Raw genomic sequence first — 19,311 nt, forward strand, 5'->3', positions numbered from 1 at the left:
AAATAAAGGGATTAAGCCCAAGGAAAATTAATGAATGTACTTGTGCAAATGCTTAATGCCACGTTTGCTGTAAACTGGAGAGATGAGGAAATGGCAAAATGACATACTTTACTGCTTGTTTTCATTCATTTCAAGAGTTCACACTTAGCTGATGATTGATTATAAAGCTTGTTTGGCATGCTGTCTCGAGAGAGAGCCCTGAGCTCAAAAGATCCTCTTTTTAATGTCTGGGTGAAAAACAAAAATCTTTTGCCCTTTGAACACAATATATTTTCTTTTGAGAAACTTTTACAATATTTTGGAGCAGTAAACATGTCAGGCTAAATCATTCAAATGAATCATTGACGTCTGCTGTCTTTATTTGTTCAAAAACAATTTTAAAATGGCATCTTTGGATATCTTATTTGCTGGAGATACTGTTGTCCTAAAAAACTTAAAACATAATAAAAAAATAAATCAATAAATAAAACTTACATATACCGTAAAAACGATATAACAGAACATTTTGGCAGTTTCAAAACCTTGACTTTTCCAAACTGCGGTATACCTTGAAATTGGTTATCGTCCCATTTTGACATAATTTAAACCAGGGTTGCTGGGTCAGTTGGCGTTTGTGTGGAGTTTGCATGTTCTCCCTGCATTTGCGTGGGTTTCTTCTGGGCGCTCCGGTTTCCCCCACAGTCCAAAGACATGAGGTACAGGTGAATTGGGTAGGCTAAATTGTCTATAGTGTATAAGTGTTAATAAGTGTTCGCGGTTCATTCCGCTGTGGCGACCTCAGATTAATAAAGGGACTAAAGAAAATGAATGAATAAACCAGGGTTACTGCAGGTTTCACCAAGTTAAATGTAAAGCTTTAAGACCATTATGAATGAAATTTTAGACTCACAAAGGGCTAAAGGTTAAGGAATTTTTCAAATGGCCCAGATGGAAAAGATTTGTATTTGCCCAATCAAAACAAATTATAATTGAATATATTTATCAATACAATAATGAATGAATAATAAAAAATACAGTTCTTTAGATATTTCTTAGCAAAAGATTTTAAATTTTGTGTAAAAACAAGCAAGCTTTACTTGTATCCATACACTGTTTTTCAACAAACTTTCTTTAAAAAATATATAAATAAAATAAAAACAATGAACAAAAGTTTTAAAACTACAATAAATTAAATTTATGCACAAAAATCTGTCCAGGTCATGTCCTCAGCAGTAAATACATTGAGCACGTTTAAACAAATGTTATTGTAAGGAAAATAATTAAACCATTATGATAAATAGAGTAAAAATTACCTTTTTGAATAAAAAGTTGAAAGTGTTATTGAGATAAATTGTTGGTGATTGTATGGGTTTTGGCCAGATTATGAAGCAAAACACGAACAAAGGAAAATGAAGACTTGTTTAAAAAAGATTTAGGACTTACAACACAATATTTCAATAAATTTAAGACTTTTTAAGGCCAAAAATTGATTTTGGAATTTACGACATTTTATGACCCAGCGGAAACCCTGATTAAACACAATAGCCCTGGTAATTAGTTATGATAATAATGATGGAATTCTAACTCAGATACTATCTGTGAGAACTAGTAACAACTACTAGAAACAAGTTTAAACCCATAAAGAAGTTGAGAAAAAAGAGAATCATGATCAAACGTGACATATGCAAATGGAAAGTACCAAGCCAACACCATCACTGTAAAGGCAGATATCTTTTATGAGAATACTGTAGGTCAAATATCCTCAGCTCAGTTAAACTTTTATTTATTAATTGTTTTTGATTGTTTATATAGCGCCAGTGCTCAAAGACGCTTTACAAACAGTACAAGAACAAGAAAAGCAATAACCTTAAGAAGGTAGAGAAAATGGAAGACTAATAATACATAAAGTAATGACAAAATAAATGAGAACAAGTAACAAGAGAGAAACTCATTCCTGTCTTTCAATGAGTGCTTATGTGCATTTAGGAGAACTAGGCAGCACACTCAGGGCTACAAGATGGATTTAATTTAGTATTCTTGTTATTAAAATATATCTGAATGAGGATCAAATGACTGAGTTGGTCGTTGAGAATGAAAACTAACCTGTTTGTTCCTGCGGATCTTCCTGTTTGACTGTGAATGTTTCTTCAATCTTCACATCTTCACTCTCCTCTTTAATAAACGCCATCTTTATAACAGTGTGGAGATCAGTCGCTTCAGCAGGAGTTTTCCTCTGCGTTTGGACACTTTATTCTGTGTAAAATTAACAAAACAATAAAACTTTTTAAAATGAATAAAACAATGAACAGAAACAAAATGACTTCTCTTCAACACTTGCTTCAACAGTTTCTATGAGTTTATATGAAAGTAATTTAAAAAAATAAATCAGGTAAGTCCGAGCAAGAAACAATAGCCACAAATGAGCTGATTAAAACTAGTACTTTATCTCTTGTTTATAGTGATGTATACTTAGAATGGAATGACATTATGCTATTTAATAAATTAAACCTTTATTAAAACACTTTTCTGTTACTTTATTCAAACAATAGCCCCCAGTAAAATAGTAGTATGTTGTATAAAGGGTTAAAATAATATTGTCAACAGCAGGAACATAATTTATCATCGGGTGAAAAACCAGAGACTTTAATCAATCGTTTTCTTCTTTCGTTTTTATTTGGCGGATCGCATAAGTTCTTGTGCATTACCGCCACCTTCCTGTAACCTGATTCAGAGACTCTACTCTGTTCCCATAATCCCTTCCCCTAACCTAGTGAGAGACTTCGCATCCGCCAGCTCTGCGTCTCCAGCTCTTCTGACTTCTGTTCACTCCTCCCACTATGTCAGGTTCAGAAAATAACTCCCTCCATCCCTGCCTTAAACTTTATAATTTTACATTAAAATAATTCTAATAATCATATCTTATTAATCAGTCCTGTGTCTTTCAAAAATCTAAACAAAGCAGTGCACTTATGCCGTCCTACCTCAGGATTTAATAAAAAATTCAATGTAAACTAATAATTTCCTTCTTTCTTGACTTCTTCCAATAACTTTCTTCTTTCTTTATTATACCGCTCACAATGCATGATCACATGTTCAACAGATTCATTTTTCCCACACTCACATAGACCTGTTCTGTGCTGTGCCTATAACTTCATTGTACTGTTAAGTCCAGCATGCCCAATTCTTAATCTGGATAATATAGTATCCTCTTTTTTTTTTCCACTCGAGTGCCTCACTTTACCCACTTTTGGCTGAATATTGTACATTTGCCTTCCATTCTTTCCTGCATTCCATTGGTACTGCTGTTTCTCCATTATTTGTTTCTTTATTATTGCTTTAACTTCAATTCTACTGTAATTCACTTCCATTCCTATATTATCTTCCATCGTAGCTTGCTTTGCCATTTTATCTGCTGCTTCATTTCCTTTTAATCCCACATGAGCCGGCACCCACATGAACACTTAGAGGTAAAGTTGGTTTTATATTTGCAAATTCAGACTTTACCCTTAATAATACCCTTAATATTATAATTTCATAAAAGTATTATTTGCCAACTCTAAACAGCGAAATCACTATCAAATGACAACATTGTTCACAGTCAAATAAAGAGTGTTAATGTTGTTTTCAAGTCATAGTTGCATGCTAATTCCGATCAAATATTCAAAGTAACATGGTAAACAATATAGAGACTTCTAAATGAACGAATGTGCAAATATAAAACCAACTTTACCTATCATGAACACTACCTTTACTTTTTCTCCTAATTTATACAACTCTTGTAACATTTCAATAACCAAATCTTGCCTACAGTCTGAGTGTTTTGCTTCAATGCTTAAAAGAGCAGAAATACAATCTGAGCAAACTAAAACTTCCTTAATTCCTGCATCTTTCACCCATTGTAATGATAAACTTATTGCCAACGTTTCCCCTTGTGTATAATGATAATTTGTTTAAAATCCTTAATTTATTTTTTCTATATTAAACTTTGAAATTACATATGCTATTCCTAGCTGGTCATTATCTGGATTTTTTGATGCATCTGAAAAAAAAAACATGTATTCTACAATCAATCGCTTTATATCTGTGTAGAAGCTTTAAAACAAACCTTTCTCCAATACAGCGTAGGAGCGGCGCAGCCTTATGACGTCACAGGACCCGCCAAAATAAAAGTAATTTTTTGTTTAGCTTTTTTGCCACTTACTGTTGCAGTCATGACTTATTGATACATTTCTCCATCGTTTTCCACTTTATCTCTCTCTCTCTCTCTCTCTCTCTCTCACACACACACACACAGACACGCTTACAGATATTCAGTATTTGAAGTTGTTTAAATAATCTGAACATTTTTAAGACAATTTTGAAAAACGTTTTCAGGTCATTGTCACTATAAAGTGCATAGGATAATAAAAAAAATATTTTTGATTTAACTACATTGTTGTATTCAATACAATTTAGGCTGTTAGAAATGAATGTTGGTCAAGCTCCTTCACTTTTTACAAATAACATGTAAACAGAAAAACAGCAAACAAACCTCAAATTGTGTCAACCCTGTCATGGACAAATTCAAAGTAGTATAAGTGTATTTTCATTGCAGTGTGATTATTAAATGTGTCTTTTCAGAAAGGTCATGTGTCCCTTTACCAACCCAACTTTATAGATTCTAGAAAAAAAAGTCTATTTGTAATAATGAAATAATGGACAAAACATTGATTTCCAAATAAATTATGTAATAATTCTTTTCAAAATAAAACCCAAGATCTAAAATATTTTGTCAAACTTTCCAACAATATTAACTTGTTGGTTTATTAAGAAATCACACAAGATATTTTGCTGAGGTTATAAATAATTAATTTTTTTAACATGACTGGAAAACAAGATGACAGGGTGGACATTGACATGACAGGGTGGACAAAGGCTTTATTTGGTGAACTAAATATGGAGGAACATTTGAAAAAAAAACAGGTACAACAATAAATATTAAAGGGTTCGTATAAAAGGATTGTAAAGGTTTTCAAGAATTCAACTGTTTTCAGTAATACTGCAAACCACTGAGCCACCATGCCGCCTCTTCTGTTATCAATTAAGTTTTATCAATATACAGATAAATGGAAAATAAACAATTATTGTCCTTCAAATTAAACTAAATTTGCTAATGAATGTAAATCTTTACATTGTTCATTGTACTGGATGAGTGAAGGGAATGTTGGAAGCAAGTCAAGTTAAACACCTTAATAATCCTGTTTTATTTTTCAGAATAAGGTAAACTTCACTTCTAATGTAATTAGATTACAGATCTTCACATTAATGTACAAATACTCAGGGCTGTAGTTTTATTTTAATCAGTCAATGAGCTTCATTATATGAACTTTAAAAGGATCTTTGTAAATGCTGTGACAGATATTGCCAAAAGGTTTGTCTTGTCCACTCATGCATCTACTGGTGTAGTGTGTGTGGGTGTTGTAAGTAACATAAAAACATTCCGTAATTAACAATAAAATAGTAAAAAAAAAGTGTCAATACCAATGCATATGTCCGCCCTGTCAAGGAAGGATTTGTGACAATGACAGAGAGGACATTTTTGGCTAAAGATATCATTTATTGAACACATGCTGTACCTGCAGCTGGTAAAGTGTTTCCATATTTAAGCTCTTTGTACATAGTTTAAAAGCTATATTTTAATCTCTGAATTAAAAAAAAATGTAATGAATGTTTCACTCTGACATGGTGGACATGTTAAGCTTGTCAACATTAATTTTCAAACACAATATGAGGAAACATAGCAAACATAAGTGTAGATATTTACTGTGTGCACATCAGATGTTTAAACCTCCTCTGAAGAAAAGCAAAATGGGCACAGGGATACCAAGGAGTATGTAAGGAAGGGTCTGACACAGAGGGATCCATTTGCAGTATACTTATTAAATAAAGTTTAATAACAAGTAGCACACCGATGTTATGCTTGTGCGAACTCACATCAAACACAGTAGTATCAAGATGAAGGGCTGGCGGCAGGCAAACACAAGGTGAGGGCATGGGTCAGAGGAAGGCGGCGAGGATCAAAGTCGGTAATCAGGCTAGGGTTCAGGGCAGGCGGCAGGCAAAACAAGGTCGAGATACAGTCCAAGGTAATCAACGGGAAAGCAGGCAAGGAAGAGAAACGCTCAGTAGTGTTAGCAGGGGCAGAACAAGACTTCACGCTGAAGGTGTGGGGGGGTGTGGGTGTATGTGTGTGTGTGTGCTGCTTATGTGCGAGCCAGGTGATTAGGAGATGTGCTGCAGGTGTGTGTGACAATCAGTCAGTGGGGATGACGTAATGTCAATAGTCTGGTCATGATGACCTCTGCTGGCCAGCGAGGGGAATGACTGGGACCGAGTAGGTGACAGAGTACATCAGAGGGGTCTTAAAGGGGCATTTACCACATCATGACAAGGTGGACAGCAAACTCAAGGACACATGCAAAACGATTAATAATATTATGAAAGCTAAAAAAAAGTGATTAAAATTACCTTTTTTGTGAAATAACTTGTTAAAGACAATAAGAATATTTATAAATCTTTTTAATTTGATCTAATTTATCTACTTTGTAGACTCACTGAATTTGGCTGAGCGGTGTGTGGGACATGGCAAAACCACATCCATTCAATGGCAGAATATGGCAAAAATTGACAAAAACGTTTTAAAACACTCATAATTCTACCTGCATGTGTGTAAAAGTTTAACAATTATATCAAAACATCAGAGTTTCATCATTGTGTATATGCCCATAAAAACCTTACTATTTTGATAAATGTGGTTTAATGAAGTGTAAAATGATAGTATAAAATTATTTTCTTCAATAAATACATTTAAAAAAAATATGTATGTATGGCCCCTGACTTTATTCACAACACTCAGTGTGGCCCTTACTAAGTTTGGATTTGACACCCCTGGTTTAGTGGGTTTATTCAGAACTGAGTTGTGGGCAGCTCATATGCAAGCTATTGTTTTCAGTCATTCTTCTTACACTTCATACAGTTGAATCACTCTGTATACAGAAAGTACATTCCCTTTAATTTTGCACTTAAATATTGCTGGTTATTTTTGATGATTGAGTTTTTTTGAAGATTAAGATTTGATACTTTTTTTGGTGCAACCAAATGTTTGCAGCTGTTTCAATTGTCATATAGGCTTAGAACTGTTCAAATGTTTTAATGGTTAATTTTTCAATCATGTACACGCAGTACAATTATTTGACAAGTACATAAAGTAAAACAATCACTTTAATTGTTCACTGAATGTTACCCTTAAATAGTGAAAGTTTTCTTGATTTTTACCAACAACTGTTTACATTTAATTGTACAAGTAGCATCTACCCTGAAATAAATGTCTGAACGATTAAAATGTGTTTCTATAGGGATAGTTCACTAAAAAAAGAAAATTTACTCGCTATTTACTCACTCCTCAAGTGTTTACAACCCTCTGTGGATTTTTTCTTCTGTTGAACACAAAAGAAGATAGTTTGAAGAAAGCTAGAAACCTATAACCATCGACTCCCATGAAAAAAAAATACAATGAAAGTCAGTGGTTACAGGTTTTCAGATTTTTAAAACAATCTTCTTTAGTGTTCAACAGAAGAAATAAACAAGTAAAGAGTGAGGAAATTGTCAATTTTCATTTTTTTTTTTGGTGAATTGTCCTTTTGAGTTTGTGTTTCTATACAGTTGGGTGTTGCATTATTGTCAACCTTTCACACAGGCCATAAGTGAAACATTTGAACAATTTTGCAACATTGTTTTATTGAAATGGTTTTAATGTGTTTGTTGCACCACATTGTAATGTTTAGTCAAGTACTTATGCATTAAACAACACAACCTCCATATATTGTGTCAAATGTTTTTTGTGGAGAATTCAAGATGGATTGAGTATATTAATTGGATTTACAAAAAGTGGTTGCAAACAAATTGTTTGGGCTGAATTTAAACAAACATTAGGATGAACATTACTAAATTTAATTTGATTGTTTATATTCAGCCCATATACATTTTTTGCATTTTTCATTTGCATTTTTCATGGTCCAATAAATAATTTGCACATCAAAGTCTTCTTTAATTTTAAAAGAAAATTCAGAACTTTTAAAATCAATTTCACTTAAAGCTCTGTAGTGGTGCACAAAACCTGACAGCCAGTGGACCTTGTTAAAATTATTAAAGGTTCATTTAGCATGTGCCACGCCTCCTTTTTAAAATCGTACAATTTCGTATGACTGAATTTGAATTAGCCACTAAACTGGCAAAATGTAAAATACTTACATTTTCTCGTGAGATCAGGCTGGGTATAACACAACATACAGACAACATATCAGTTTACCTGTAAAAGCCTTTAGTATATATTTTAAACATACCTCCCCTTTATACTCTTTTAAGGTGAAACAAATGAAAATTCTATTACTTAAAACTTAACAGTTTAAACAAAATTATTTTACTTTTGAATAACAAGACTATTTCTTCATAAACTCGCTTCCTCTGTTTCATTTGCATTTAGGTTAGGTCTGAAAGTAATGACAGAACACCACAGAAGTGTTTAAAATCATGCAAAAATGTACTAATTACTGTAGATGGGAAAGATGTTTAAACATTTAAATAATAGTCATAAAAAAATTATTTATTTTTGTATGAAGTGCATCTTGATGCATTTTTATTCTTATCTCATCTAAGCCTGCTGGCCTTCTTTTGCACACGAGGATGGGATGGTCTGGAACAAATTATTCATTCTTTCAGGAAACACAAAGTAACATCACTGTAATTGTGTGTCATCACACACAAAGAACTATATTAGAGGTTATGCACTTTAGCTTGAGCACTGTGTCGGACAGACAAGGGAAATTGAACAGAGCCAATATGGACAATTAGTATTTTTTAATAACTAAAAACAAATTTTTGAATAACACATCTTTGCATATAAGACTACTTGTTAGTGGTAGATAGCTAACACATGAACATTTTTAGCCTATCAAAAAAAAAAAATCTGAATTTATTTAATTGATACATGTATGGTTGTTTAGCCTGCTTTATCATAGCAATCTATGTGTGTGTGTCGACCTGCTCTCTGAAACATCTGGAATTCTCTATATTCATTATTAAATCCTGAATTTTAATATTGCATTACACTATCCTTAAACACAACAGTCAACAGTAGTAGTTTAAGTCATAGTGTATATGTTTTTGAAGTTTTTCCCCTTGTCAGTTAAAAAGTCCAATAACTGAGGAGATTGCATATAATAATTTAAGAGATTTAAAGGAGGGAAAGCTGTCCCGGGGGAGAGCCCTAAGCTCATAAGATCCTCGAGCCCTGGGCTCCCTTCTGTAAACAGGGCGTGAGGGGAGTTTGAGCTCAGGTAATTCTTGATAAACTCCCCTGACTCATTTCTGTTCAACTGACAGATATAGAGATGGCTAAAGAGAGCTATATGGCTTACTAAGAGCTCGACTATGGTGCCAATGTAGAATGTTCAGTTTAATTAGATCGGACTGTGGGAGGAACCTGGGGAAAACCTACGCGAGCACAGAGTGAACGAGCAAACTCCACACAAAATGTTAACCGGTTCAGCAAACTTTAACCTGTAACATTCTTGCTTTGAGGCAACATTGCTAACGAAGTTTAGCATGAGACGTTAAACATCCCATGGCACTTCTCGTGAAAGAGCAGGGGTGTAACCCCGGTGTCCAGGTCAAAGTCCCTCTATCGGCCCATACGATCATGGCCTCCCAATCATCCCCTTCCACCGAATTGGCTCTATCACTGTTTCTCTACTCCACCAATAGCTGGTGTGTGGTGAGCGCACTGGCGCCGTTGTCCTGTGGCTGCCGTCGCATCATCCAAGTGGATGCTGCACACTGGTGGTGGTGTGGAGAGACCCCCCTCATGATTGTGAAGCGCTTTGGGTGTATGGCCATACACAATAAATGTGCTATATACAATAAATACCCATTACATTACATTACATTACAATCTAGAAGGAGGGGGAGTAGGGGTGGGAGGGGAATTTCTCAAGACAAAGATAACAGAGGTAAGAAACTCTGGTTATTTATAGTGAGTTAGGAATCATCTGATTGGTGAATCGTCTTAGCTAATGCAGGACCAGTTGTGGACAATCATAAACATGTGATCCTTTCGAAAGTAATTTATGAATAAACTTCACGTCAACGAACAGCCAAACTACATGAAAAAGCTGCCGTTTTGAATATACCAGTGTTTGTGTGGACAAGGCCTCAATTTTGAGGACTCTGCTCTCCATTGTGAAGCTTCATGTGAGTGTTGAGGCTTCTTTTATGTTTAAAGTCTTTTCCACACTCACTGCATCTAAAACAATCCTCTCTTGAGTGAGTCTTCATGTGTTGCTTAATGGAGTCTTTGCGTGTGAGAGTCTTTCCACACTGATCACATGTGAACACTATGGTTCCAGTGTGACCATTCATGTGATTCTTAAGGCTAGCTTTGGTTATGAAGCTCTTTCCACACTGATTACATGCAAACGGCTTCTCTCCGGTGTGAGTTTTCATGTGGTAATCGAGTGCGTTTTTACATATGAAACTTTTACCACACTCTGTGCATGTGTAAGGTTTCTCTCCAGTGTGAATCCTCATGTGGATGTGAAGGCTTTGTTTTTGAGAGAAACTTTTCCCACACTGTGTGCAAGTAAAAATTCTCTCTCCAGTGTGTGTTCTCATGTGGTCTTCAAGGGAGCCATTTCGCTTAAAACTCTTTCCACACTGAGGGCAAGAGTAAGGCTTTTCCCCAGTGTGAATTCTCATGTGTGCTGCAAAGTTTCCTCCATGATGAAAGGTTTGTCCACACTGTTGGCATGTGTATGGCCTCTCTCCAGTATGAATTCTCCTGTGCACTGCAAAGTTTCCTGCATGATAGAAGGTTTGTCCACAGTGTTGGCATGTGTACGGCCTCTCTCCAGTGTGAATTCTCATGTGGGTTTTAAAGCCTTGTACATAACCAAAACTCTTTCCACACTGTTCGCAGGTGTAAGGTTTCTCCATAGTGTGAACTTTCATGTGAATGTCAAGGTTCTGCTTTTGACTGAAACTTTTTCTACACTGTGCACAGCTGAAAGGCTTCTCCCCAGTGTGAGTTCTCATGTGCACCGCAATGCTTCCTGCATAATAGAAGCTTTTTCCACACTGTTGGCATGTGTACGGCCTCTCTCCAGTGTGAATTCTCATGTGGGTTCTAAAGCCTTGCATATAACCAAAACTCTTTCCACACTGTTCACAGGTGTAAGGTTTCTCTTTAGTGTGAACTCTCATGTGAACTCTCAGGTGTGACTTTTGACTGTATCTCTTTCCACACTGTTTACAGCTTAAAAGACATCCAGATTTGGGTTTCTGAGGTCTTCCACGTGAAGTCTTTTTAGTCAGTGTGGGTTTTTCATTATTCATTATCTCTTGGGGTTTCTCTAACTGCTGTTTCTCCTCCATTTGATGAGTCTCTTCTTTCAGCACCACCAGGTCTAAAAAAAAAAGTGAACTTTTAGTATGAAGGCCCAAAGGAACAAGCATGAAATGGATGTTTCACCCACAAATGAAAATGACCTTACCATTTACTCTGTGTTATGCAGTTTTGAACTTTTCCTTTTTTCTGGAACACAAAGTAAGCCAATCTCTGCGTTTTCATCTTCTTTTGAGTTCAACAGGATCAAGAAACTCATAAAGGTTTAAAACCCACACGAGGGAGAGTAAATGGTGAGGCTATTTTCATTCCTGCATCAACAATCCTGTTTAAAGGGTTCTTATTATGAACCTTTTTACAAGATATTAAAGGTTTTGGCTCAAAATCAGATCATGTACCTTGCAGAATATCTCATTTTGGGGGTCAGAAGAAAACCAAGCTCTTTTTGTGCCTGTGGCTTTAAATGCAAACAATCAAATGAACTCGCTCTAAATTAACCGTGTTCATTCAACTTCCACTCCATTTAAACATTTTTAACTTGCTTGGAAGACACGATTGAGACAAATCCTGCATGTTCATAGCAAGTGCGCATAATTGACGCTAATATTTTTGAGTTTGCATTATTGTACATAACTTACGCAAATGTTCCCAATACTGGGTTGAAGCTGGAAGGGCATGCGCTGTTTAAAGCATATGCTGGATAAGTTGGTGGTTTATTCCGCTGTGGCGACCCCTGATAATTAAAGGGACTGAGCCGAAAGAAAATGAACAAATGAACTTATGCAAATGCTTTTGCCAGTTAATTAGGAAGTGATGATTTTGTTCTCTTTGATTCGTAGCATGGAAACGCTGATCTATTTGCATATATTTTATGTGATATTCCAGTTTTGCACATAAATGTAATTAATATTTTTGGATGGAAACATTGCTATTGCCTACATTTCAGTCACACAAAGAACAAATGTAAGTCACGTACGAGAATGGCTTGTCCTTTTAAAATAAATGTTTTGCTTAAATTCACTGTCCTTTGACATGTACTGTTACTGGATTAATGGGATTATTATTCTTTATAAAACATTTTTTTAGTTCTGCTTATATTCTAAATGTCATATCAACCTCTATCCCTTGATCAATAAGAGGCAGACAAGTGCACTTTTAAATCTATTAAAACTGATCAACGTTTATAAAAGTGGGAACATGGGTAAAAATGTAATGATCACACATTACATTACTTATTTTATTATACTTAATATTTAAATACTTAAAATGTATAATTACGCATTAACTTCAGCAGCTATGTTTTCCCACGCTAACTGTTTTTGTTTCCTGATGCAGTGGTGTTGCTTTTTAAAATATATGCTCATATTTGCTATAATTTTGCATGAGCACATCAAGTTCAGCTGGAGAAAGAAATGCTGATCTCTTTTTTCAGATGTTGCCATAGTCACTCGTAATATCTGCGCTCCATTGATAATGCCTTTTTTATATTCATGGTGTGCACGCTTAACTCTGAGTTGGTCTAGGCAAAGTTTATTGACCCAACTCAGATTAACTATTTTGAAACAGAAAACTTGAGTTTTTAATCTCTCGGTAAATCAACTCAGTTCAAGTTCAAGTTTAAACTCTGAGTTGGTTGAACCTCCTTACTGAAACAGGCCCCTGATCTCATATGCTATTGTTTTAGAACTTCAGTTTCCTATTGGAGAAATAACCTGGGGTCCGTTCTTCGTACCTCGCTTAAATGATCTAGATGATTTGGCAGATCCTGGATCTTTTAATCTTGATAATTGATCTCTCGCTAATATGGTTCTTCAAACAAGTTCGCGAATCAGATTAGAATGAAATAAATCTTTAGAAAATCTTGCACACAGCAGATCTCGCAACTCAATTTAAAATTAGAGGGATACAAAGTTAGCTTTAGCTCTACTATAAAAGATCTGGGTGTCATATTAGACAGCAATCTAACTTTTAAAAACCATATATCCCATGTCACAAAAACTGCCTTCTTTCATCTGAGAAATATCGCTAAATTAAGAAATATGCTATCCATCTCAGATGCAGAAAAGCTAGTCCATGCTTTTGTGACTTCGAGACTGGATTACTGTAATGCTCTATTTGCTGGCTGCCCAGCATCCTCTATTAACAAACTTCAATTAGTACAAAATGCAGCAGCCAGAGTTCTGACCAGGTCCAGAAAATATGATCATATAACCCCAATTTTATCCTCCTTACACTGGCTGCCTGTTAAATTTCGTATTGAATTTAAAATATTACTTCTCACCTATAAAGCTCTAAATAATCTAGCTCCTGTTTATCTAACCAACCTTCTGTCTCGCTACGAACCAACTCGCTCCTTAAGATCTCAAAATTCAGGGCTTCTGGTAGTACCTAGAATAGCAAAATCAAGTAAAGGAGGTCGAGCCTTCTCTTTCATGGCTCCTACACTCTGGAATAGCCTTCCTGGTAATGTCCGAGGCTCAGACACACTCTCCCAGTTCAAAACTAGATTAAAGACCTATCTGTTTAGTAAAGCATACACTCAGTGCATCACCTAGCGGGTTCCACACTGGCTTCTACATCTTGCTTATATACACTATGAACAGCAGCTACGCTAATTATTCTCTTTATTCTCTATTTTCACCTGGGGATACTCATCCCGAGGTCCTCAGATTAGGCGGAGTCACTGATTGGATCCAAGACCAGCGACGTGATGATCCCAAGGATTCCATATTCGGGACCAGGCCATATCCTGAGCTGCTGCTGCGCTGATGGTCATGGGGAGTGGAGAACATGAGTCTGATTCCAGCGACGCTCCAGGGACAGACGAGTCTTCATTGAGGCCATCTTCCAGCATAAACCACGGCGAATGAAGTTCTGCACAAGACTTTTGGCCAGCGGAGAAATTAAAATGGTCGTGCCCAACTGAGTCTGGTTCTCTCAAGGTTTTTTTTCTTCACTCCCATCAGGTGAAGTTTTTTTTCCCTCTCCGCTGTCGCCACTGCCTCGCATGGTTCAGGATTGGTAGAGCTACGCATCGATGAATTGACTCTTCAGTGTTTGAACTCTCAGTAGTGATTAAATCACACTGAACTGAGCTAAACTGAACTGAACTGAACTTAAACACTAAAACCTGAACCACACTGTTCCAGTTACTATGACCATTTATGTGAAGCTGCTTTGACACAATCTACATTGTAAAAGCGCTATACAAATAAAGCTGAATTGAATTGAATTGAATTGAATGTCTGGATAAACTGATCTGAGATCGCTGCGTGTGTTATGAAGGACAGATCTATCGATCCTCAAAATCATGATCAGCAATGCAACGATTGGCTGACGGCACAGCAGCGTAATGACATCATCTGATTAATATTCAATTATCCATGTGAGCAAAATTACATCAAATTAGCTGTAAACAGCTTGTTAAATATGCAATGCAATAACCTTCCACATTTGTTGTGAGCTGCAGGCTTTACAATTCATCATGTATTTCAATGCAAATCAATGTATTTAGTTCTACATTTAGAAAAGATTTTCTTTATTATAGTAGTTGTTTTTTTAATCGGTGTAAAGAATAACTGGTTGTTTACAAAAGCATTTTGATATTGGTAAAGGCGTCTGCAACTTTTGTGAAGCATCAAATCACTGGCATATTAACAATTAAAACATGTTTATGACTGCATAAATGTATTATTGCTTTAAAAAAAGTCACATATTCTGCATTTCTATTATACACAATTTGTACTAAAGCGATCTAAAAAGTTCATATCAATAAGTTTTCTCTTCGCACCACCAGGTGACAGTCTTTGTACTTTCATTTTGAGGGTGCAGATTGCATAAGTTTTATTAATATGTATAACTTTATTTATTTTATTAATGACTATAACTTTATATATATATATATATATATATATATATATATATATATATATATATATATATATATATACATATATATATATATATATATATATATATATATATAGTTAAAAATATGTACCATTTTCCCAAGTGTATATAACTACTACTGTAAGAAAATATCACAATTCAGAACATACTTTCTGTATTATATTTGCTTGAACTGAGCCGATCTAATCCTGTTTATATGAATTGAACCTGCTCCCGATCAGGTTTGACCTAGCAGAACTGTTGCTATGACAACAACTCTCGGATCAGCTTTGAAGAACGAAACGATCCTGGATCGTGTCAAATCGTCAATATCCAAATCCAGCTAATTGAGTAATCCACGTACGAAGAACGGACCCCACGAGTAATAAGTGAAGTTTGTTTATAAACTAATTTCGAGAGGATCACGTGCTTATGATTTATCACGGCCGGTCTCGTATTAGCTAATCATTATCTTCCAATCATATGAGCCCTAAGCTACTATAAAGAAGTTTTCAGTCCACCTTATCTTCATTTGGAAGAAATCCCCCTTCCTCCCCAATTCTCCTCCTTGACCTTGATCGGGCGGCACGGTGGCCCAGTGAGTAAGTAGAGCGATACCGCTCAAACATTTTGTGCATATCGAATAACTAGAAATAGAAACTGATTTTTATATCTTTTAGCTAGTTATTAGTACAGATGCCTTGCTCTGCCGGAGGGATGACTGACATCTCGTGTAGTGGTATGTGAAACCCCTGTAATCCACTGTATTTGGAAGGTATGTCGGTTGATTGTGCTCTGTTTTATCATGCACTGAGGCTTGAGCGTCTCCTGCACTTGACATGCTGGATGCTGCTGTTTTGTTTCTAGTTTTGTTTTGTTTTCAGTTGTTATGTTTCTAGTTTTGTTCTATTTGTGTTTTTGAGTTGTTTCGTTTTTGTTTTGCTGCTTTTGTATCAGTGTTTTGCTTTTTGCATATTTGTTCTCTGATCTTTGTTTCTTTTGCATATTTACAAAAATAGGAAACTTAAAATAATTGTGTGGTCTTGAGAACTGCTTTGCTTTGCTTCAATTGCTGCATTTGTGGTGCTTTGTCCTGTTTTAACATTGCGACCTTGTGCTTTACACCGTATGATTAGCTGGGGCCTGTCACCTCCATGCCCCGCTGAGTGGCTGGTAGCCGCTCTCAGGTAGTCTCTCATTTTGATGCCTCTATGAGCTCATTTAATATATGTGCTTGTTGTATTTTATTTTATTTTTTTTCTATTTTTTCTAATTGTGGTTTTTCTTCTTTCCCTAGGAGCTGGGGGTGTCTCGTATGGACAGTCGGGCCACTGTCCAGCGTGACTCTTTTTCTATTAATTAGTCTTTTGCCCACTTGTGTGCATTGAAGTTCACTGTGTGGTGTTTTAAATCAAAGTGTGCACGTGTGAATCTGTGGGTCATTTTTGGGCCCAGTGCCCAGCTCCTCTGGTTGGATGAGGATTTATCTTTTTTTTTTTGTAATTGCCTCCACTAGTGCCTTTTTTAAAAAGAATGCATGTGCATGTCTTTTAACATTTGTGGTTCAGAGATAATTGAATTGTAATAAAAGAAACCTTATTCTTCTATATCCACGTCTCATTGTCTTTGTCAGAAGTATGAACCTGTGTTTTATGTCCTAGCTAATGTACTGGGTGGCGTAGTAGAGCTCTAATTGCAATAGTTTGTGTTAATTTGGCTTTAGTGTGCCAGTTATTGTATTGGTCTTGCGACCAACAAAAAGCCATATCCCCTGCGCAGCACATTTTAAATGTCTGAAAAAAATAAATAAATAAATAAATTCCCTTTGAACTCAAATTTTTATTTGAGAAACTTTTAAAGTATTTTGGAGCAGTAAACATGTCAGGCAAGATTATTCTGATTAATCATTGACTTCTGTTGTCTTCATTAGTTACAAAAGCACAGATTTCTTTACAATTTAAAACGACATCTTTGGATATATTTTCTGCTGGAGATACTGTTGTCCTGAAAAACTTAAAACATAAAAACCTTCCACTCAAATGTTTGCATATCATCAGCATGCTGTAATCCATTTCTAACAGCAAAAGTCATTTTTAGACTAATTGGTTGGCCAGTTGTAGTCAGTGCAATGCTAAACGTTATTGTTCCACTATAATTTGTTTTTGTCTCACGTCGTCCTACAACAACATCATATAGTTTAGAATACTGTACAATGTTTTATAATAATTAATTATTTTAGTGTCCATTTCATTCAGCATATTTTAAATTAGGGGCAACGACATTTTCTGACATACTTTAAACCAGGGTTCCTACAGGTTTCACCAAGTTAAATTTAAGACTTTTAAAGACATTTTTAAGACTATTATGAATGAAAATTTAAACTCATGAAGAGCTAAAGCATTGGTCACCAAACTTGTTCCTGGAGGGCCGGTGTCCTGCAGATATACCTTCAACCCTAATCAAACACACCTGTACAAGCTAATCAAGCTCTTACTTGGTATACTTAAAACATCCAGGCAGGTGTGTTGAGGCAAGTTAGAGCGAAACCCTGCAGGGACACCGGCCCTCCAGGACCAGGATTGGTGACCCCTGGGCTAAAGGCTAAGGAATTTTTCAAATGGCCAAGATGAATTTTTTTTATTTGTTCTATCAAAAAAATATAATATTTAATACATTTAATAATAAAATAATAAATGAATAATAAAAAATTTAAATATTTTAGATATTTTTTAGCAAAAGATTTTAAATATTGTGTAAAAACAAGCAAGCTTTACTTGTATCCACACAATTTTTTTCCAACATAAACTTCGAAAACATAACAAAAAAATAAACAAATATTTTCAATGTTTTAAAACCTATAATAAACTAAATTTATGCACAACAATCTGTCCAGGTTGATGTCCTCAGCAGTAAATACATGGAGCACGTTTAAACAAATGTTATTGTAAGGAAAATAATTAAATCATTATGATAAATAGAGTTAAAATGACCTTTTTGAACAAAAGTTGAAAGTTTTATTGAGATGGATTGCTGGTGATTGTGTGGGTTTTGGCCAGATTACGAAGCAAAACATGAACAAAGGAAAATGAAGACTTGTTTAAAAAAGGATTCAAGACATACAACACAGTATTTCAGTAAATTTAGGACTTTTTAAAGCCTAAAGTTTTTATTTTGGAATTCACAATTTTTTTTATCTAGCGGAAATCCTTGTTTATACACAATCCCAGATAGCACACATGCGTCGCAGAGACGTCTGCTGGACATCCGCGTTTTCATCTGGGAGACGTCTTATTCAGGGCGTTTGCTCATCTGGAAAACGTCGCATAGACGTCCTTGTCATACATTCTAACAACGTCTATGCGATGCATTACAGATGTTCATTTTTAAAATGTTAGGTCTGTGAGACATCTTATTTATGTAGCATAGACGTCGTTTTTTTTATTTGTTTATTTAGACATTCCTTCATTCATACTGCTATAAATAACAGTTACAGGTACTCTGGTTATACATCCGTCTTCACATAAGCTAAAGTATATCCACTCAAAATGAAAAACACAACGGCTGAAGAATTATTTGTAGAATTTTATTATATTATAATTGATTAGAATTCATATTTTTTGAAGCAAACAAAACCAAATAGCAGCAAATAAATAAATTTAAAAAAACAACTGGCTTAAGAGGCCATTCTTCCTGGGGCCAAGCGGAGAAAGTCTTTCAAATATTTTTCGGCTTCTGCCTCTGTTGGAGACGGAAGCACGGGGTTCCTCATAGCTGCACCTGTTAAAAAAAGAAAAAATATAAAGAAATTAAAATAAGGCGGTTTTAAGAAGGCTCAGGGGGTGTTTTATTTTATTGTGAGCCTTTTATTTTTATCTGACCAAAATTAATACACACCATATTAATTATTGCATTTGACTACATAATAATAATAATAATAGAGTGGAAGAAATAATACTATGATTGTTTGAAATGCGTTTAGCTAAATGGCATATCGTCTATTTTAGATA

The 19,311-nt window shown here is 35.2% G+C and overlaps 3 protein-coding genes across 9 annotated transcripts in view; all 3 read right to left on the bottom strand.

Annotated features, from left to right (window-relative positions):
* Positions 1 to 4,129, bottom strand: part of LOC137491433 (uncharacterized) — a 6,092-nt gene extending 1,963 nt beyond the window's left edge. Inside the window, exons 1-2 of one of the 2 annotated variants that reach the window (XM_073947701.1) lie at positions 4,085 to 4,129; positions 2,083 to 2,232 (exon numbers count right to left, since the gene is read on the bottom strand). In XM_073947701.1, the coding sequence (XP_073803802.1) occupies positions 2,083 to 2,167 (85 nt within the window). In that variant the 5' untranslated portion in view covers positions 2,168 to 2,232; positions 4,085 to 4,129. Of the gene's footprint in view, positions 1 to 2,082; positions 2,235 to 4,084 lie in introns of those variants that run through there. The other variant, XM_068220621.2, reaches the window with a different exon arrangement.
* The window catches only part of LOC110439461 (uncharacterized), a 1,085,403-nt gene that overhangs the window by 530,180 nt on the left and 535,912 nt on the right, over positions 1 to 19,311 (bottom strand). The gene's annotated exons all lie outside the window — the stretch shown is intronic.
* The window catches only part of LOC108183684 (uncharacterized), a 34,190-nt gene continuing 23,738 nt past the window's right edge, over positions 8,860 to 19,311 (bottom strand). For 5 of the 6 annotated variants that reach the window (XM_073947567.1, XM_073947566.1, XM_073947565.1 and 2 more), the window contains one exon: positions 18,874 to 19,081. In XM_073947567.1, coding sequence (XP_073803668.1) covers positions 18,978 to 19,081 — 104 coding nt within the window. In that variant the 3' untranslated portion in view covers positions 18,874 to 18,977. Of the gene's footprint in view, positions 11,478 to 18,873; positions 19,082 to 19,311 lie in introns of those variants that run through there. The other variant, XM_073947569.1, reaches the window with a different exon arrangement.

Source organism: Danio rerio, chromosome 4 (genome assembly GCF_049306965.1).
Source record: "Danio rerio strain Tuebingen ecotype United States chromosome 4, GRCz12tu, whole genome shotgun sequence".
Taxonomy (NCBI): Eukaryota; Metazoa; Chordata; class Actinopteri; order Cypriniformes; family Danionidae; genus Danio; species Danio rerio.